General features: G+C 34.4%; 1 protein-coding gene across 2 annotated transcripts in view; it reads left to right on the top strand.

Moving 5' to 3' along the window:
- The window catches only part of LOC131846052 (uncharacterized), a 71,661-nt gene that overhangs the window by 2,631 nt on the left and 53,025 nt on the right, over positions 1-16,005 (top strand). For both annotated transcript variants that reach the window (XM_059195270.1, XM_059195269.1), the window contains exon 2: positions 8,767-8,963. In XM_059195270.1, the coding sequence (XP_059051253.1) occupies positions 8,850-8,963 (114 nt within the window). In that variant the 5' untranslated portion in view covers positions 8,767-8,849. The remainder of the gene's footprint in view (positions 1-8,766; positions 8,964-16,005) is intronic.

The following is a 16,005-nucleotide window of genomic DNA, read 5'->3' as shown; positions in this document are numbered from 1 at the left end:
ATATGAGATTACTTTTTAGAGGTTCCAGAGGGATAAGATTTACAAGCGTAATATTGGCGAATTTGTACGTAAAATGTATGTGTAAACCGATTTAGGAATACATCCGTGAAAGTAATGCCTATCCCAAAGGACAAAGCGAGAATTTGAAAGTAGGTAAATAACTGATAGAGTTTATTTGTAAATGCGGCTTATATGCGAATACTCTCAATTTATTTACATAAATTGAGAATTTCTTTTATTTATTTTCATTTATTCAATTTTCTATAAACATATTTTTCATTGTTTTCCTAAAGTGGGAGAATGCTAAATAAATGTTAGTTTTTAATGTATATACTGCGATACGTATATAGCTCGTACCGACTATATCTGAATGGAGTGACCCTCATCTAATTGGGCCGCTGACCTCGAATATGCTGCAGGATACTTGATAATCTTAATGCAGCTGGGTCAGGACTGTTTGTCAGGTAGTTTAAGGGGAATTATATACACAGCAGTGTACCCAGAATTGCTGAAATTATGATTTTACGTGAAATCTCATCAACATCTTTATTTCTGTTACTATATTTATTACAAAAAATATATATGACAGACATTCGCACTATCTGTACAATATTTATTTTATAATAATTCCAGTGGCCCACTTTTTTAAAATAACAGTAATGATGCATACAAAGAAGAATATTCTGTGAGAACACTCCAGTTTTGAGATATTTGCGCTAGAATATTGTATACATACTGTCAGTACTATTTCATTATAATTACGTACGTTAAATACAATTGTAACAATCGTCTTGTTTTCGTGTTTCTCTTGAAGTAGCGGGAAACACAGTTGACACACATCGTGTTGTGTGCACGGCTGTAATTTTATGCACAGACCTTAAACATTATCTCACGCAAACTTGTCTGTTTGTTAATATAATCTGTGATTTAATTACAAGGAACAGCACGATGTTACGCATTACATGTACTAATTTAATTATGTATTATTTAAACGTTAGTAAAATAAACGTTTTAATGTTAAGTTAACAAGGTACAAATGGAATATAAATATAAAAAATAGTTACTCATAAAATACTAGAAATAACTTTATTATAGTTTTTTATCAGAGAGTTATTAAAAGTGAGATGAAATATTACGTTACGTTTGAGCGGCACAGGTTGGTTTTGGTTATGCTCATGTGTATTTGACGATAATAATATTTTTAGATAGATTGATTGATAGAATATACTTTTTTTGCAATATTATTTTTAGTTTACCACACCAAAATAATTTTATATACAATAAAATATGTATGTTATTATTATTATCAAAACAAGTTTAAAGATATTAAATTGTTTTTTATACCATATTCGTTAATCTACTTTGTACTCGAAATATGTAGTCATATCGAGTAATATGTGTATATAAATTGATAAATTGATAATATTTTTTATTGTTCCTTCTATACATTATATTATATAAAAACTAAAAATTCAGAAAATAGTACACACGCAGAGAAAGTAATGGGCTACTCTAATGATAAAAACAACGTTTTACCGATAACCTCAGAACCTCATGTATTAATTTAATGGTATATTTTGTAACGGTGTAATGTACTCTAAATTAATAAATGACGTTTCATTAGCAAATATAAATTACTTCAACTCAACCTGTCAAAGAACAAACTCGAATAACGTTGTTTTATCAATTAAAGCGTTTTGATTTCAAATGTAATATTACTTAATAGTCTACAACTTCAATTTCCGAGACAGTGTTCTGCGAACCAGTTAAAACATTAGAAATAATAATTTGTCTGTTTTGAATGTATTTGAAACGGGTAATAAGAATCAAACAACGGTTATGTAGTTATCGTTTTATGTTTTATCAGTGCTTTCGTTGCCTCATAAAGTCACCGGAGGGTTCCAACACTGTTACCCATTCAATGTTAATAGGACAATGTTACGTGTACAGATGTACACACAGATACGGTATCTACCCGTATATATTCATATTTTGTAAGCTTGCATGTTCATGTTCGTGTCTGCTTTATTCGTTCTTCTGCGTTCATTATTCACTGCACTTTTTTTACACACGTCATAATGAACACGTAACAATATGTTTGCGTCTCACGCTTATGTGATATCAGAAAATGAACTGATATATGGAATTAAAGATTATCTGAAACTGAAAGATGATCACCTGTAACAGGTGTAGAGTTATTAAAAAGTAGAGAGTGATTCCCAAAATAACAAATTATATTTTATTTTTATTTAAAAAAATACAGTAATGGTAATACTTACGCCTTGAAAAAAATGTATTTATTGACCACACTTTCTGTTTCACTAATGTGTAAATAAAAATGTTAATACACAAATGTGTAAATAAAACAGTTCTATGTCATCATTTTTAAAAGTATAAAAGTGTAATAGTGTGTTATTGGTAACAATAATAAAATATTTATTTATATTATTATTCTGTACATATTCTTTTACAGTCACACTTTTCAGCAACATACGCGACTTTCTCTATTTGTATAGCTATTACTTATACTATGTAACGACCGATAACAGAGTACCACGGTGAACGTATAGAAATTGTTCAGCTTTACATCGTATTCAAGATGCCTACGAAATAATACTAAGTTATCGATCAGTGAAATGTCTATAATGGTAGATAATTACAGTATTTCTGATCTGACAGATTCCTAGTATGGTAAATTAATAGTTCTGATGATGGGTAAGGTTGTACAATTTATAACAATTTGTATGTTCGTGATAAATAGTTAGATAACTGCATGGGTAAACGCATAATTACATGGCGTCATCCGAGGCCACTGATACTCACGGAGCTCCTCACTCCTCATCTGAGGACGCCCGGTGGTGTCGTGACATGAAACCTCGTAATCGACTTGGTAGCAGGAAACGTTCTTGCCTACCTAATAATATAAAAAAAAAAATATAAATTTAGATATAGTATGTAACGTCGTGAGCCGGTCAGTTTATGAGCAAATCAATTACAATACGGTGTTGTATTTTAAATATGTAGGTGATGCGTCAATTCATATTTTATAGTGAAAATATTTTATCTCTTAAAACAGTGACAAAAAATAATTTAAAATATATTATTCCTTACAATGTCAGTTTTCCTAAGTCTTCATGATACAATATTAATCATAAGTAAGTATATCTGCATGAAATCTTTAATTTTAACATATCAGAACAAAGTATATTGTCATAAGATATTTGGTAACTCAACGTATAAATATATAGTATGTATTCACTAAATAAATTAACAGACCAATATGTAACCTAAGTGTGTTTTAAGATACACCTGATATGACTACTGTTAATATTATAAACGCGAAAGTTAGTGAGTATGGATAGATGTTTGTTATAATAATATAGTTTATATATCAGAATAACACACAGGCTATAGTTTATAAAGATACTAGCTACCCACCCCGGCTTCGCACGGGTGTGCGTGTATTATACGTACATATAAACCTTCCTCTTGAGTCAGTCTATCTACTAATAAAAAACCGCTTCAAAATCCGTTGCGTATGTAGGGTTGGACAGACAGCGACAGCGACCTTTAAACCAAAATAACTACGCTACATATTATCGCTAAATCCAACTTTATAGCTCGCAGTGTACATTCTTGTCAGTTCCGGAGATCATTCACTCGTCTGAGAGTAACAGTCTAGTTACGGATACATTTGAACATGGTTGTTATAAATTTCCCAAGCCTGGTCCCAGGCTTCCACTATCATTATATTTCCTGTTTCGTTATTCTTTCATTTGATAATGTTTCTACATATCCACAGTTCTTACTTTTTGCAATATCATTTTTAATACTTACGTATCTAATTCTCAATGTCGTCAGGTCTATTATTTTGACATATCACGAAGGTATAATTATTATAAAGTATCCTTAAATAATATTTAATATTGGTAAAAATAACGCACATATACGAAAATCGTAGTTGAAATAATAACAGCTCAGATATTAAAATATTATGATATGCTAGGATGTTAAAAATAATACCAATAAACGGGTTGATGTATTTTTAAGTATATGTCTATTTTATTAGAGAAATATAAGGTTAAATGACTAATAAAAACAAGAGAATGCTATATCCGAATAAGAAGTATAGACGAATCGCTTTAATTTTCCGCGCAAACCAATAACACAAATTATAAAATAAGCTGTTTAATAGTTAGTATCTACAGGTGTAAACAGACTAACCTAATCTTAATCCCATTTGGAGAAGTTGACAATCGAGTGTTTTAATTTGTAGGCCACGATTCGTGTCGCACGCTCTTACATATATACATATGTTTAGGTACCGTATTTGTCCGAATTCCACAACAATTCGCGTTAGTTCGCCCACATAATTTACATTCTTTGATTAACTTGTAAATGTGTTAACTCGCTGAAACTAATTTTTATAGTTTGGATTTGGTTTGTAAACAAATTAATGTATTATACCTAAAAAAATACACATTTGATAAACAGAAAGAGTTATATTAAGTTTTGATATATTTTTCTTCTCATATGTATGTAGAATTCTCGCGCTACTATACTCCTCCGAAAAGGTTTGACAGATTTTTACGAAATTTTATATTCATATTCAGTAGGTCTGAAAATCGGCTACTATCTACTTTTCATACCCCTAAGTGATAAGGGGTGGACACCCCTAATATTTATTTTTAATTATTTGAACAATTTTTTTATAATGTGGCATTAAAAACTATATACAACCCTACATTTCAGTCTTCTATTATCAACCCCTAATTTTTAATATTGATTTTAATTTATAAGGCAAAACAAGGTTTGCGGGGATAGCTCGTACATATATAAGAATACTACCAGGTATTACGTAATATTATCTTATCTGTATTAATGGAGTTAATAGTATAATTTCTTTTACCGAAATTATCATTTCATGAACAAATATTTAACTTTATACCTATTAGTGACCTAATAATTTTCTGATTTCAACCATACGGAATGTTTAAATACATAACGTTTATTCATTTAGTCGTGATCATTTAATTTTTTTTGTATTCTTCATGAATCATTATATAATCATCGGTTTTTTATTTATATTTTTTATTATTTAGGATTCGATAATATTTTAATTCTTATATTGAATCATCATCCTCGACCTGACCCTCATGATAAAATCGATATATATAACTACTATTATTAATTAATTAGACTTCTACAGGTAGAGGTGGCAAAAAAGAGTTATGCAAAATTTTTTTTAATAAATGAACAAACAGTTTTATACATATTCGTGTTCCTCTTTTTAATTGAAAGAATGACTGTCGGTCCTAAAATTAGAAAACATTACTTACGATACTTTCAAATATACCCGACTACATTCATAGATTAAACATATATATATATAGTAGGTATAAAATTATATATACAAAATTTAATAATTGATATTTTGGTAGGGCCAAACGCAACTAGATTTCCTGCCTTTTTGTTAGTTCTTAAAATATTTTTTTATTTCATTAGAAATAAATTCATTCAACAATTGAGTGGTCTTTTAAGATGAGATTTACGGTTTGTGGCAAATGGAGAGGTGACATTGACATTGATATGGTCGTGTTCCTGCGCCGCGCCGCCGCGCCGCTGCCGCCGTACTGTGCCGTAACATTGAACTTCGCAGGTATTTTGTTTATAAACATCATTAGCAACCAACTTTGAAGTCCGTACCTTTAGGGACCCTTTAGTTCCAAATAAAAAGGTTCGGGTCCCCTGAATAATAAAGTTTGGCAGTTATAACCATACGCATGAGCTTATTTACATTTAATGAAATAAGTTTGAAATTTGTCATATGTAAATAATATTTAATTAATATGTATAATATACTCTTTAGATCAAGTTAGGTACCTTTTATTTGGGTCAGTTATGGAGCGATTTACGTACTTACATAATAATTAATTCTGTAAAACCTACATATAAATATTATTTATTACGAACTACGGGCAGACATGCGGCGTCAAAACGACCAAAGGCACACTTTATATTTTTATAAGAAAATTTGTGATTTATATTTGTCATTAAAATAAAAAATGTGAAATAAAAGAATTAATTGAGATATCCACATGATCTATCCAACAATCATATAAATTAGAACAATAAAATATTATTATATTTTAATTTATTGTTGCAAAATTGGGAAAAACATGATGCAGACGAAGAAGAAAGAAAGTTGCGTGAAGATTTTTAAAATAGTTATATCCAAATAATGCATTGTAATGCAAAACCTCTAGATACCTCTAGATATCTATATCCAAGTATGTAATTCTATAATGGCCCTAAAAGGGTCGACGAAGAAAATTACTTACCTTTAGGTGTTCCAACAATTTATTGACCATAATGAAGATAGTTTAAAATAAATACAATATTAAAAATCTAGGTGACTGAAGTACTGTCGTATAGTCAGTAAAATATTAATATAAAAACTACATTTAAACTAGATCAGTTCTCACGGTGTTCATGGTCTGTGATATGAGTCAACTGCGATGCACACGCAGGGCAAGGTCTGGCAAGGTGTTGAGCAATCGCACACTACGTGTTAACGATACTAAATTGCTCGTATTACGTGCTGCGAAAACTGTAAGGGCATTATTGTTAGTTACTCTATGGCAGACAATATCAGTTGTGTCTATGTGTTCTAAACAAATAACGGGTTTAGGAACTGCTTAAGAATCAACGGAAGTACTGTTCGATTTCGAAAAAACGAACAACAGCTTCCTAAACTTTAATGAACCATAATAAATAAATAAATATTGGACGTAAGTTTGAAGGTTTGTAAATATTCGTATGTTTATTATATTTTGATACCTACTACTAAACATATGGCGGGTAAATCAAAGTTCGTTGATATTTTATAGAGATACATCATATACATAATACTTTTAAGTCGAATTGAACAGTGACTCGGTAAACATAGTCCTTATAAAGCCCATTTATTAAGGTTTGCTATCTTCTTAATTGTAACATAAATGTACTTGCATTGAGAAGAGGAAAATGGAAAGTCAGAGTTAACAATAGAGCTGGTGTTACCTTATTAGCTCTATTGTTAACAACGTACCTACCCTAGGCGGTCCTTGCTCCTGAAAAACACTGTAATAGACTTAATCCTTATTCTCCCTACCATCTTTAGTGCTCGCTAGCATATACAATTAGTGCGTTCAAGATCACTATTTAATTACTACCATTATTTATTCTACTAATACATGTACTATTCTTCCAAATTCGGTATATTTTATTATTTTATACACCGCTGTAGCTTGTGAACTCAATGTAATAAATAATTAGTAATATTCTTCACAATAATTTTATTTATTACGTTACTTACACAATGCTTGTCGAAACTATAAACATTATTTAATAGACAAATAAAAGAATTGTAGATCTATCGTTACTCGATCATATAAAATTAATAGAAGTGTACAAATAAATCGCTGACGTAAATGAAGTAACAGCTTCCTGGTTGCAGTCAACAATCAATTTCAACAGTGAATATTTCTTGTTAGAATTAGATGTATATATTGCAACACGTCATCAAGGAAAACAGAGTAGGATGTTAGTACTAATCCTAATACCTACACACATCTACTAGAGCTTATTGCAGTCGCTGACCATGACGCCCTATAGTAATATTGTGTACGTTAAACAAATGACAGCAGTAAGGATTCATATCTTTAAAGAATCATAATTAAAAGATTTAAAACATTACATCCCGACCGGTCTAAAAAACGTGTGAATAAAGTATGTTAGTTATTGTTTTTGTAACAATACTTTATAAGTAGGTACTTATATTTAGACATGACACTATATAACTAATTATTATTTCATTTTGAATGACTTGCTGGAATTAGATTAATAAATATCTACTTTATGTTATACATCAGAGTTAGTAATTCAAAGTTGCTATTGTAGATAAAATTGTATCAAAATTAACTGATAATATATTACATTTCATTACGACATAGTCAGTCAATCAGTAAAGCATCGGTAAAGTAGCACCTTTGCTACCCGATTTGTTATAACAACCGTATATGTATTATACGTAAACATGGTCAATACATGGTAGATAGAGCAATTTTATAAAATATTTTTTTCCGCAGAAGTCAATGTTTGGTTATGTGCTCAAGTAAAGGTTTTTGACTTTTCGGAATTAGATATCTATTTTATGATAGTGCTCGAACACCTCGTTAACCGGACGGCGGTGTCAATGACGCGGGAGGTAATAAATATAATAAAACGTCGCATCTGTGTGAGTGAACTGAGTGTACAAGTTGGTACACCACAATACATACAAATGATTCCGTTAGGAATGTTCTTACAAGAATTAGCAAGCTCCGAATTCAATACATAAATTACTGCTTGTAATAATACGAACTCATACATAAATTTCTATTAAGGATTCTTCGAGAATTTGTCTTTTGTTAATAAACTAAAATAATATATTTTTTGTTACAAATTTCTAAATTGCCATATTTTATTGAGTACAAATATATACCAGTACAAATCTAGGTCATTCACACTATTATTTTAAAACCCTTATAGTATTATAAAATCCTTGATTAACTAGGCAAAAATGAGATGTTCGATGCAGTCGTGGGTACATACCGTGTTCCCATATTTTTTATTCGGAACATGTTCTCTGACAGTTAAAGTTCAAAGGAAATGTTACGGCGAAATGTAAAATTAATGAGCTGTAAAATATTCAAGTAGTCTTAATACAATTCCTTCTTGTTACAGATGTAGAACGTGCTCGATTCACGGCAGTGAACAAAATATCTAATAGTAGTGTAATGGACTGAGTACAGTTTTGTGCCGTTAAAATGCATGCAATGGACACAATGGGTTATGGCCATAAGAAGTATAGGCCCCCCCTGTCACCTACTAACTTTTACCAGCATGACTACTACTCCAGACATACTACACTACGTCCTCAGGTATGTATTGACTTTGTATAAATATTCTGTAAGTTTTATATAACATTTGTTACTGAAACCTTAACCTTGCTACTAGAAATCTATGGATACAAATGTAATTAAAATTTCTATTTTCATTACAAAATAAAATATATTGAGGAAAGTATGTATAGACAAAGTAGAAAATATTAAGAAAACAAATTATGACACCTATTAAATTTAAAATGTATTTTTATGACATGAAACCACAAAATACATAATGATGATATGTACAATTCATCAGATTTAACAACGCATATGTTCACTGCAATACGTGCAGTACATTACTTACTGTGCAAGTTAGATAATACCTACGGACATTCTGTTTTCTAACATTTAGATATTTTAGCCTTTTTAATCTGTATTAAATCTCGTTTGTCGTTTATATTTAAATCTCGTATTTTCATTGTATTCCACTTTCTGTTAGGGATCGTTTGCGTTTGAATAATAATGCAATAGCAAACATATCGTATCTACGCTTTAGTCGTATGGTATTAAACGTTAATAATATAAACTCATCAAATGAAATTCGATGAAGACATGATATGAGATAAACTACATCGATTGTACCCGCTACAATTGAGAGCGGTGCTTTGAAAATCGTTGCTATAATCTCGTTTCAAGGTGCTTTATAATTTAGAGATGGTCACAGTGATCCGAACGAGACCAGTGCTTAGGGCCGGTGGGATGGTCCCGTTAGACGGTGCCCGCTTTGATCGACCAACGGGACTATCACTAATTTAAAAAGTCTATGATTCTTATGTTTTGTTAAAAAATGCACGTATGCATAGTTCAGAGTCCCTTAACGGCTATGGAGCACGCAGCCGAATGCTAATAACGTAAATATAATGGAAGATCTCCCTACATAGATATGTCTAACCCGTAACATAAACCTCCTCTGTGCATAACGCACCTTTTTATATGATAATTATATTTTTTTATATATATATTTAAATATTTTATGTTTCGTTCGATTTTTATTGTCACTTTGAAATATATGTCTTTTACCATCAGCGACCGTAGTTTCTCTTGTAACTAAAAATATAATATAAAATATATACAGTCCTTAGAAACATTAATAATTAAAATATTGGTCCTCTCGCCAACAAAGACAATGGTAAAGACACGTTCAACAAAAAAAACGAGTGCATCTGATGTGGAACAGGGCCAGTCTTCTACCGTACATCACGGAAGCCCTGGCATTCCCTCGTCGAGTGTAATCGCTAAAACCGCTGGAGTTCCCAGCAGCGCGGCTAGTTCTGTTTCAGGTTCTTCAGCTACCATAAGAAGTCGTACTCTAGAAATTGAAGCAGACTATGCCCAAAAAATAGCAATCTTGGAGCGGGCTACCCTCGAACGTGAGCGTATCGTATTGGAACGAGAGCGTGCTGCTTTAGAACTACGAAAAGAAGCACAAATTGCCGCTTTGGAGGAAAGAGGTAGCGTACGTAGTAGTCGTCGTTCCAAAAGTTATATTTCTAATAGGGAGGTTCGGAAATGGCTAGACACATGTTTAGACACTGCTATAACTACGATAGACGTAGATTTGCAACCGCAGAACGTTAATATAAATGTTCCTTGTAGCGAATCAGCTATTAATAAAATAAATCGTTCTGCGGCAATTCCAGCACCTCTACAGACACGTAATAGCACCTATACTATGCCTGCCACAAACTCTCAAAACGTTCTCCGTCCTGTCTTAAAAGAACATATGACTAACGATTTAATAATTAGTAGAAGCCCCGCGAGGCCGATTTGTAGTTCAACTACAATTAAACCCATTTCTTCAATTGAAAAATCGCCTAGTGACATAACCTTATTAGCACAGGCCATCACCTCATTATCAAATAATAATAAGCACAAGACGTTTGGAGACGGGCGTCTTCCGGTCTTTGACGGGAAGCCTTTGGACTGGTTGACCTTCAAACGTGTATATGACAATACACAAGCAGCATACTCGGCTTCGGACAACTTGACTCGGATTGGTATGGCGCTGCGAGGAGCGGCACAAGATTCTGTGGCGGTACTACTAGTCTCTGCGCGAGACCCTATCGAGGTACTACAGGCTTTAGCATTAAGATTTGGCAGACCTGAATTAATTGTCCTACAAGAAGTTGCGTCAATCCGTTCGTTACCAAAGGTCAACACCGATTCTAGTGATCTTCATAAATTCTCTTGCCGCGTCCGTAATTCAGTGGAGGTAATGAGACTTTTAGAACAAAGACCCTACTTGGAATCACCAGAGCTCTTTCAATCGGTACTTAGTAAACTTACTCCTCTATTACGAACACGATGGGCTGACTACGCAGCTACTCATTTCACCCAGAGGACTACTAAACTTGAGCTGCTAGCCTCCTTCCTTGCACAAGAGGTGGACCTACAACTCAAGTTCGGTCTTCTCAATGAGCCTATTAATTACCCTAAAAAAGCCGACAAAGTCCACACAGTTAACACATACAAACCATCTACGTCCACGGCCCCGTATATTTATCAGTCTGAAAATCATGAAAAATCATCAAATCCCATATCCAACAATAAAAAGATATGCTTATTTTGTAATAACGAACATAGTTTGTCTCATTGTTGTGATTTTAAGACATTGTCAGTTGATGACAGGTGGAAATTTGTAAAAAGAAAAAAAACTTTGTCACAAATGTCTCAAAAAAGGTTTGCACAATTATAAAAACTGTGATATTTCTAAAGAGATTTGTACCAATGAAAAATGTAATTCTAGACATCATAAATTATTACATATTGCCTATGTGGTTGAAAATGAGGATGAACAAGGTGAATCGTCTTCCACTCCTCACTCTGGGGAACTTGAGAGTTCTGATGAATCCTCGAGCAAAGAGACGACTGATTTCGTTGCTCACGCTAGTAGTTCGTTTTCACCATGTAATAATAATAAACATCCGAATTATCGACCTTTCTTAAAAATAATAGCTGTTACGATCTCTGGTCCACGTGGTAGTATCAATACTCATGCTTTATTGGACGACGGGTCCACATCTACTTTTATAGATTCGGAACTCGCAGCTCAAATTGGAGCACGGGGTCCATGTGTACAAACTCACTTAAAATGCGTTGGGGGGTTGTCAAAATATACAAAAATAGAATATGTCAATTTCAACATTAAGGGTTGTCACACGGATGAAATACATCAGGTTAGACAGGCCCGTTCTATTAAAGATTTACAGTTAGCTAGACAATCAATTTATCCTAAAAATATTAATGAATTTTCTTATCTTTCTGACTTAGTACCATTTTTATGTTATGATGATGCACAACCAAAGATTGTGATCGGTATTGACAACTGGCATCTCACTATTCCTCAATGCGTACGGAATGGTACAAAGTCGCAGCCAGCTGCAATTAGAACTGCTTTAGGTTGGGTATTGTTCGGTTTTCGCAGTAGTAGGACTAGTCCGGTCGACATAGTGAATCATGTTCTATTTGACGAGTCTGACTTTCCATCTACTGACAATAGCTCATTAGAAAACCTTATTAAGAATTATTACAGGTTAGATTCAATAGGTATTAGTAAAAAGGAACCACGCAGTACAGCAGATGCGTGCGCTATCGAAATTTTAGAGCGCACTGCCAACCGCCTTCCATGTGGTAGGTTTGAAGTAGGTTTATTATGGAAACCTGACAACCCTATTATACCAAATAGTTATTCTCTTGCTTTATCTCGTTTTTTAAGTTTGGAGAAGAAAATGATTAGTGACCCAGGCTACGCTGAGCGCTATAGACAAAATATTCACGACCTCGTTAGTAAAGATTACGCTGAAATATGTCAGAATGAGCCATCTTCGAATTCCGCATGTTGGTTTTTACCTCATTTTGGCGTAGTGAATCCTAACAAACCGGCAAAACTGCGTGTAGTCCATGATGCTGCCGCTAAAATTAAAGGGGTTAGTTTAAATTCACTTTTACTTACAGGGCCAGATTTATTACAATCATTATTCGATATTTTGCTTCGATTTAGAGAAGGAAAGGTAGCGATGACAGCTGACATTAAAGAAATGTTTCCTAGATTTAAAATTATTAAACAAGACAGGGATGCGCAACGGTTTTTGTGGCGTGATAACCCTAATGTACCCATAACTACCTACAGGATGTCCTCTATGATTTTTGGTGCAGTGTCGAGTCCCTTTACGGCTATATATATGAAAAATAAAAACGCTTTAGAAGTTAAAGATCAATATCCCGAAGCAGTGCATGGCATTATATATGACACTTATATGGATGACTATATAGGTTCGGTAGATTCCAGTGATAGAGCTGCTCAGTTAGCTGCCGATATTGTCCATGTCCATTCTCGTGCAGGACTGGAAATGCGCGGATGGGTATCGAATGACCCGAATGCACTTCGTTTATTACCAAAACATCTTTTATCGGAATCAGTATCTGACATTAACATCGATTTAGCAAATCTTCCGTCCCTGTCACCATGCGTCCGTGCATTAGGATTATACTGGCACCCTTCTAGAGATCTCATAGGTTTTAATATTAAACAAGGCCAAGAGACCTTGCCCAATCCGCTTACCAAGCGTGTAATATTATCTTTAATCATGCGAGTTTTCGACCCGTTAGGAATCCTCGCGCCTATCGTTATTCGCGGTCGTATTTTACTCCAAAATGCTTGGCGAATGAATTTAGACTGGGATATCGAGCTCCCTAACTCTGAAACCATTGCATGGAATAATTGGTTTCAGGATTTAATTACTACCGCCAAGATAAAAATTCCGCGTTGTTATAATCATCATTTTTTGCAACCAAGTCAAACCGAGTTACACGTCTTTGCCGACGCCAGTGCCCAAGCTTACGGAGCAGTAGCATATTGGCGCTTTACATACTCTAACGGAGACGTACAACTCGCTTTGGTCTGTAGCAAGTCACGTGTAGCTCCTTTGAAACCATCTAGTATTCCTAGATTAGAATTACAAGCTGCGTTAATAGCCGCACGTTTAGCTACCACCATTGTAGAAGCAGTAAAATTTAAACCTATAAAACGCACATTTTGGTGCGATTCAATGAATGTTTTGGGTTGGCTTCGCAATGATTCACGATCATACAAAACATTCGTAGCTCATAGAGTAGGTGAGATAATTGAACTCACGGATGTTAGTGAGTGGCGTTGGGTTCCTACTAGTCTTAACGTTGCTGACGATACGACGCGTTTGGACCGAGGTCCATTAACTCCAGACTCGCGTTGGATAAAGGGACCTAACTTCCTTCTTACTTCCGATTGGCCAAAGAACCTAGTGTTACTCATACTCACCCTATTGATATCGCTCCTCAACTCGAAACTCATATTCATCTCATTAATGAAACGGTGGTGTTGCATAGTCCGATTTCAGCTGACGCGCGACGTTTTAGTTCATGGATTCGATTAGTTCGTACAACAGGCTATGCTCACCGTTACTTATCATTGTTACGTTTGGTCTCATTAAGAAAAAAAGGCCTTAATATAGAACTCATTCATAAAGTAGAAGGCCACATTTTCACTTTTCATTCACCATTCAATCCAAACATTAATCAGCAATGTAATAATATACGTAGCACACTAAACTCGGACGATTTACTTTTAGCAGAAAATCACGTGTTACGTAGAAGCCAATTAGACTCGTTCTCACAAGAAATAAAATCTATTACAATCGGTATACCTGTGTCACACCGTAGCAGATTATCAAAATTACCAGCTGTTATTGATAAAAACAACATATTACGACTATCCACTCGTATCGTAGCAGCTTCCGACATAAATGAAGATATGAAATCTCCGATATTGCTTGATGGAAAGCACCCTACTGTCCGGCTACTCGTGCTACATTATCACCGCAAGGCAGCCCACGCCAACACAGAAATGGTTGTCAACGAGCTACGACAACGTTACTGGATTTTAAATCTTAGAAGCACAGTTAGATCAGTAGCCTTCAATTGTCAATTTTGTAAAGTTCGCCGTTCTGTGACATATCAACCGACTATGGGTAATCTTCCAACAGCCAGACTCGCTCACCACTGCAGACCTTTCTCATTTGTAGGTCTAGATTATTTTGGGCCCGTAACAGTAGCAGTTGGGCGTAGAAGAGAGAAACGTTATGTGGCTCTATTCACATGCTTGTCAGTTCGAGCAATCCATCTTGAGATCGTCCACTCACTGTCATCAGACGCTGCTATAATGGCATTACGACGCTTCATAGCTCGCCGTGGAACACCTTCGGAAATCCATTCTGATAATGGAACTAGCTTTGTGGGAGCAAACAGGGAGCTGAGAGCCTTGTATTCAGAAGTAACTTCCAATTTTGCGGCTGGAGAAATGATTAAGTGGAAATTCATACCTCCATCTGCTCCATTCATGGGAGGGTCTTGGGAGAGACTCGTGAGGTCCGTAAAGACAGCCTTAAAAGTAACTCTGGGCAACAATATTAGATCACCTACTGATGAAGTATTCTCCACATTACTTTGTGAAGCAGAAGCACTGGTAAACTCACGCCCCCTAACACACGTGGCTTGCGACCCCCAATATCCAGAGGCACTAACACCATCACACTTTCTGCTTGGTTACTCTTCAGGACGTCCCATCCCAGCCAATTTAACGGACAGCGATATATGTAGTAGAGCAGGCTGGAGGAGAGCACTACGTATGGCGGATCATTTTTGGAAAAGGTGGATAACCGAGTACCTACCTACATTATCACCAAGAAAATTCGTAGGTAAAGTGCCACAAGTTTCAATTGGAGATATCGTTATAGTCGTTGACGGCACACTACCTAGAGGTACTTGGCCTAAAGGCCGAATTACAGCTATGTATCCGGATAAGGATGGCGTGACACGGGTCGTAGACGTTAGTACTCAGGCAGGTGTGCTACGTAGACCGATTAAGAAAATCATCCCTATTTGTTAAGGGAGGGAGCATGTGCATAACGCACCTTTTTATATGATAATTATATTTTTTTATATATATATTTAAATATTTTATGTTTCGTTCGATTTTTATTGTCACTTTGAAATATATGTC

This window comes from Achroia grisella, unplaced genomic scaffold (assembly GCF_030625045.1).
Source record: "Achroia grisella isolate CSIRO2021 unplaced genomic scaffold, CSIRO_AGI_Agris_v1 utg487, whole genome shotgun sequence".
NCBI classification, from domain to species: Eukaryota; Metazoa; Arthropoda; class Insecta; order Lepidoptera; family Pyralidae; genus Achroia; species Achroia grisella.
Note: the sequence above shows the minus strand (reverse complement) of the source record. Positions and strands in the feature narration are given on the sequence as shown.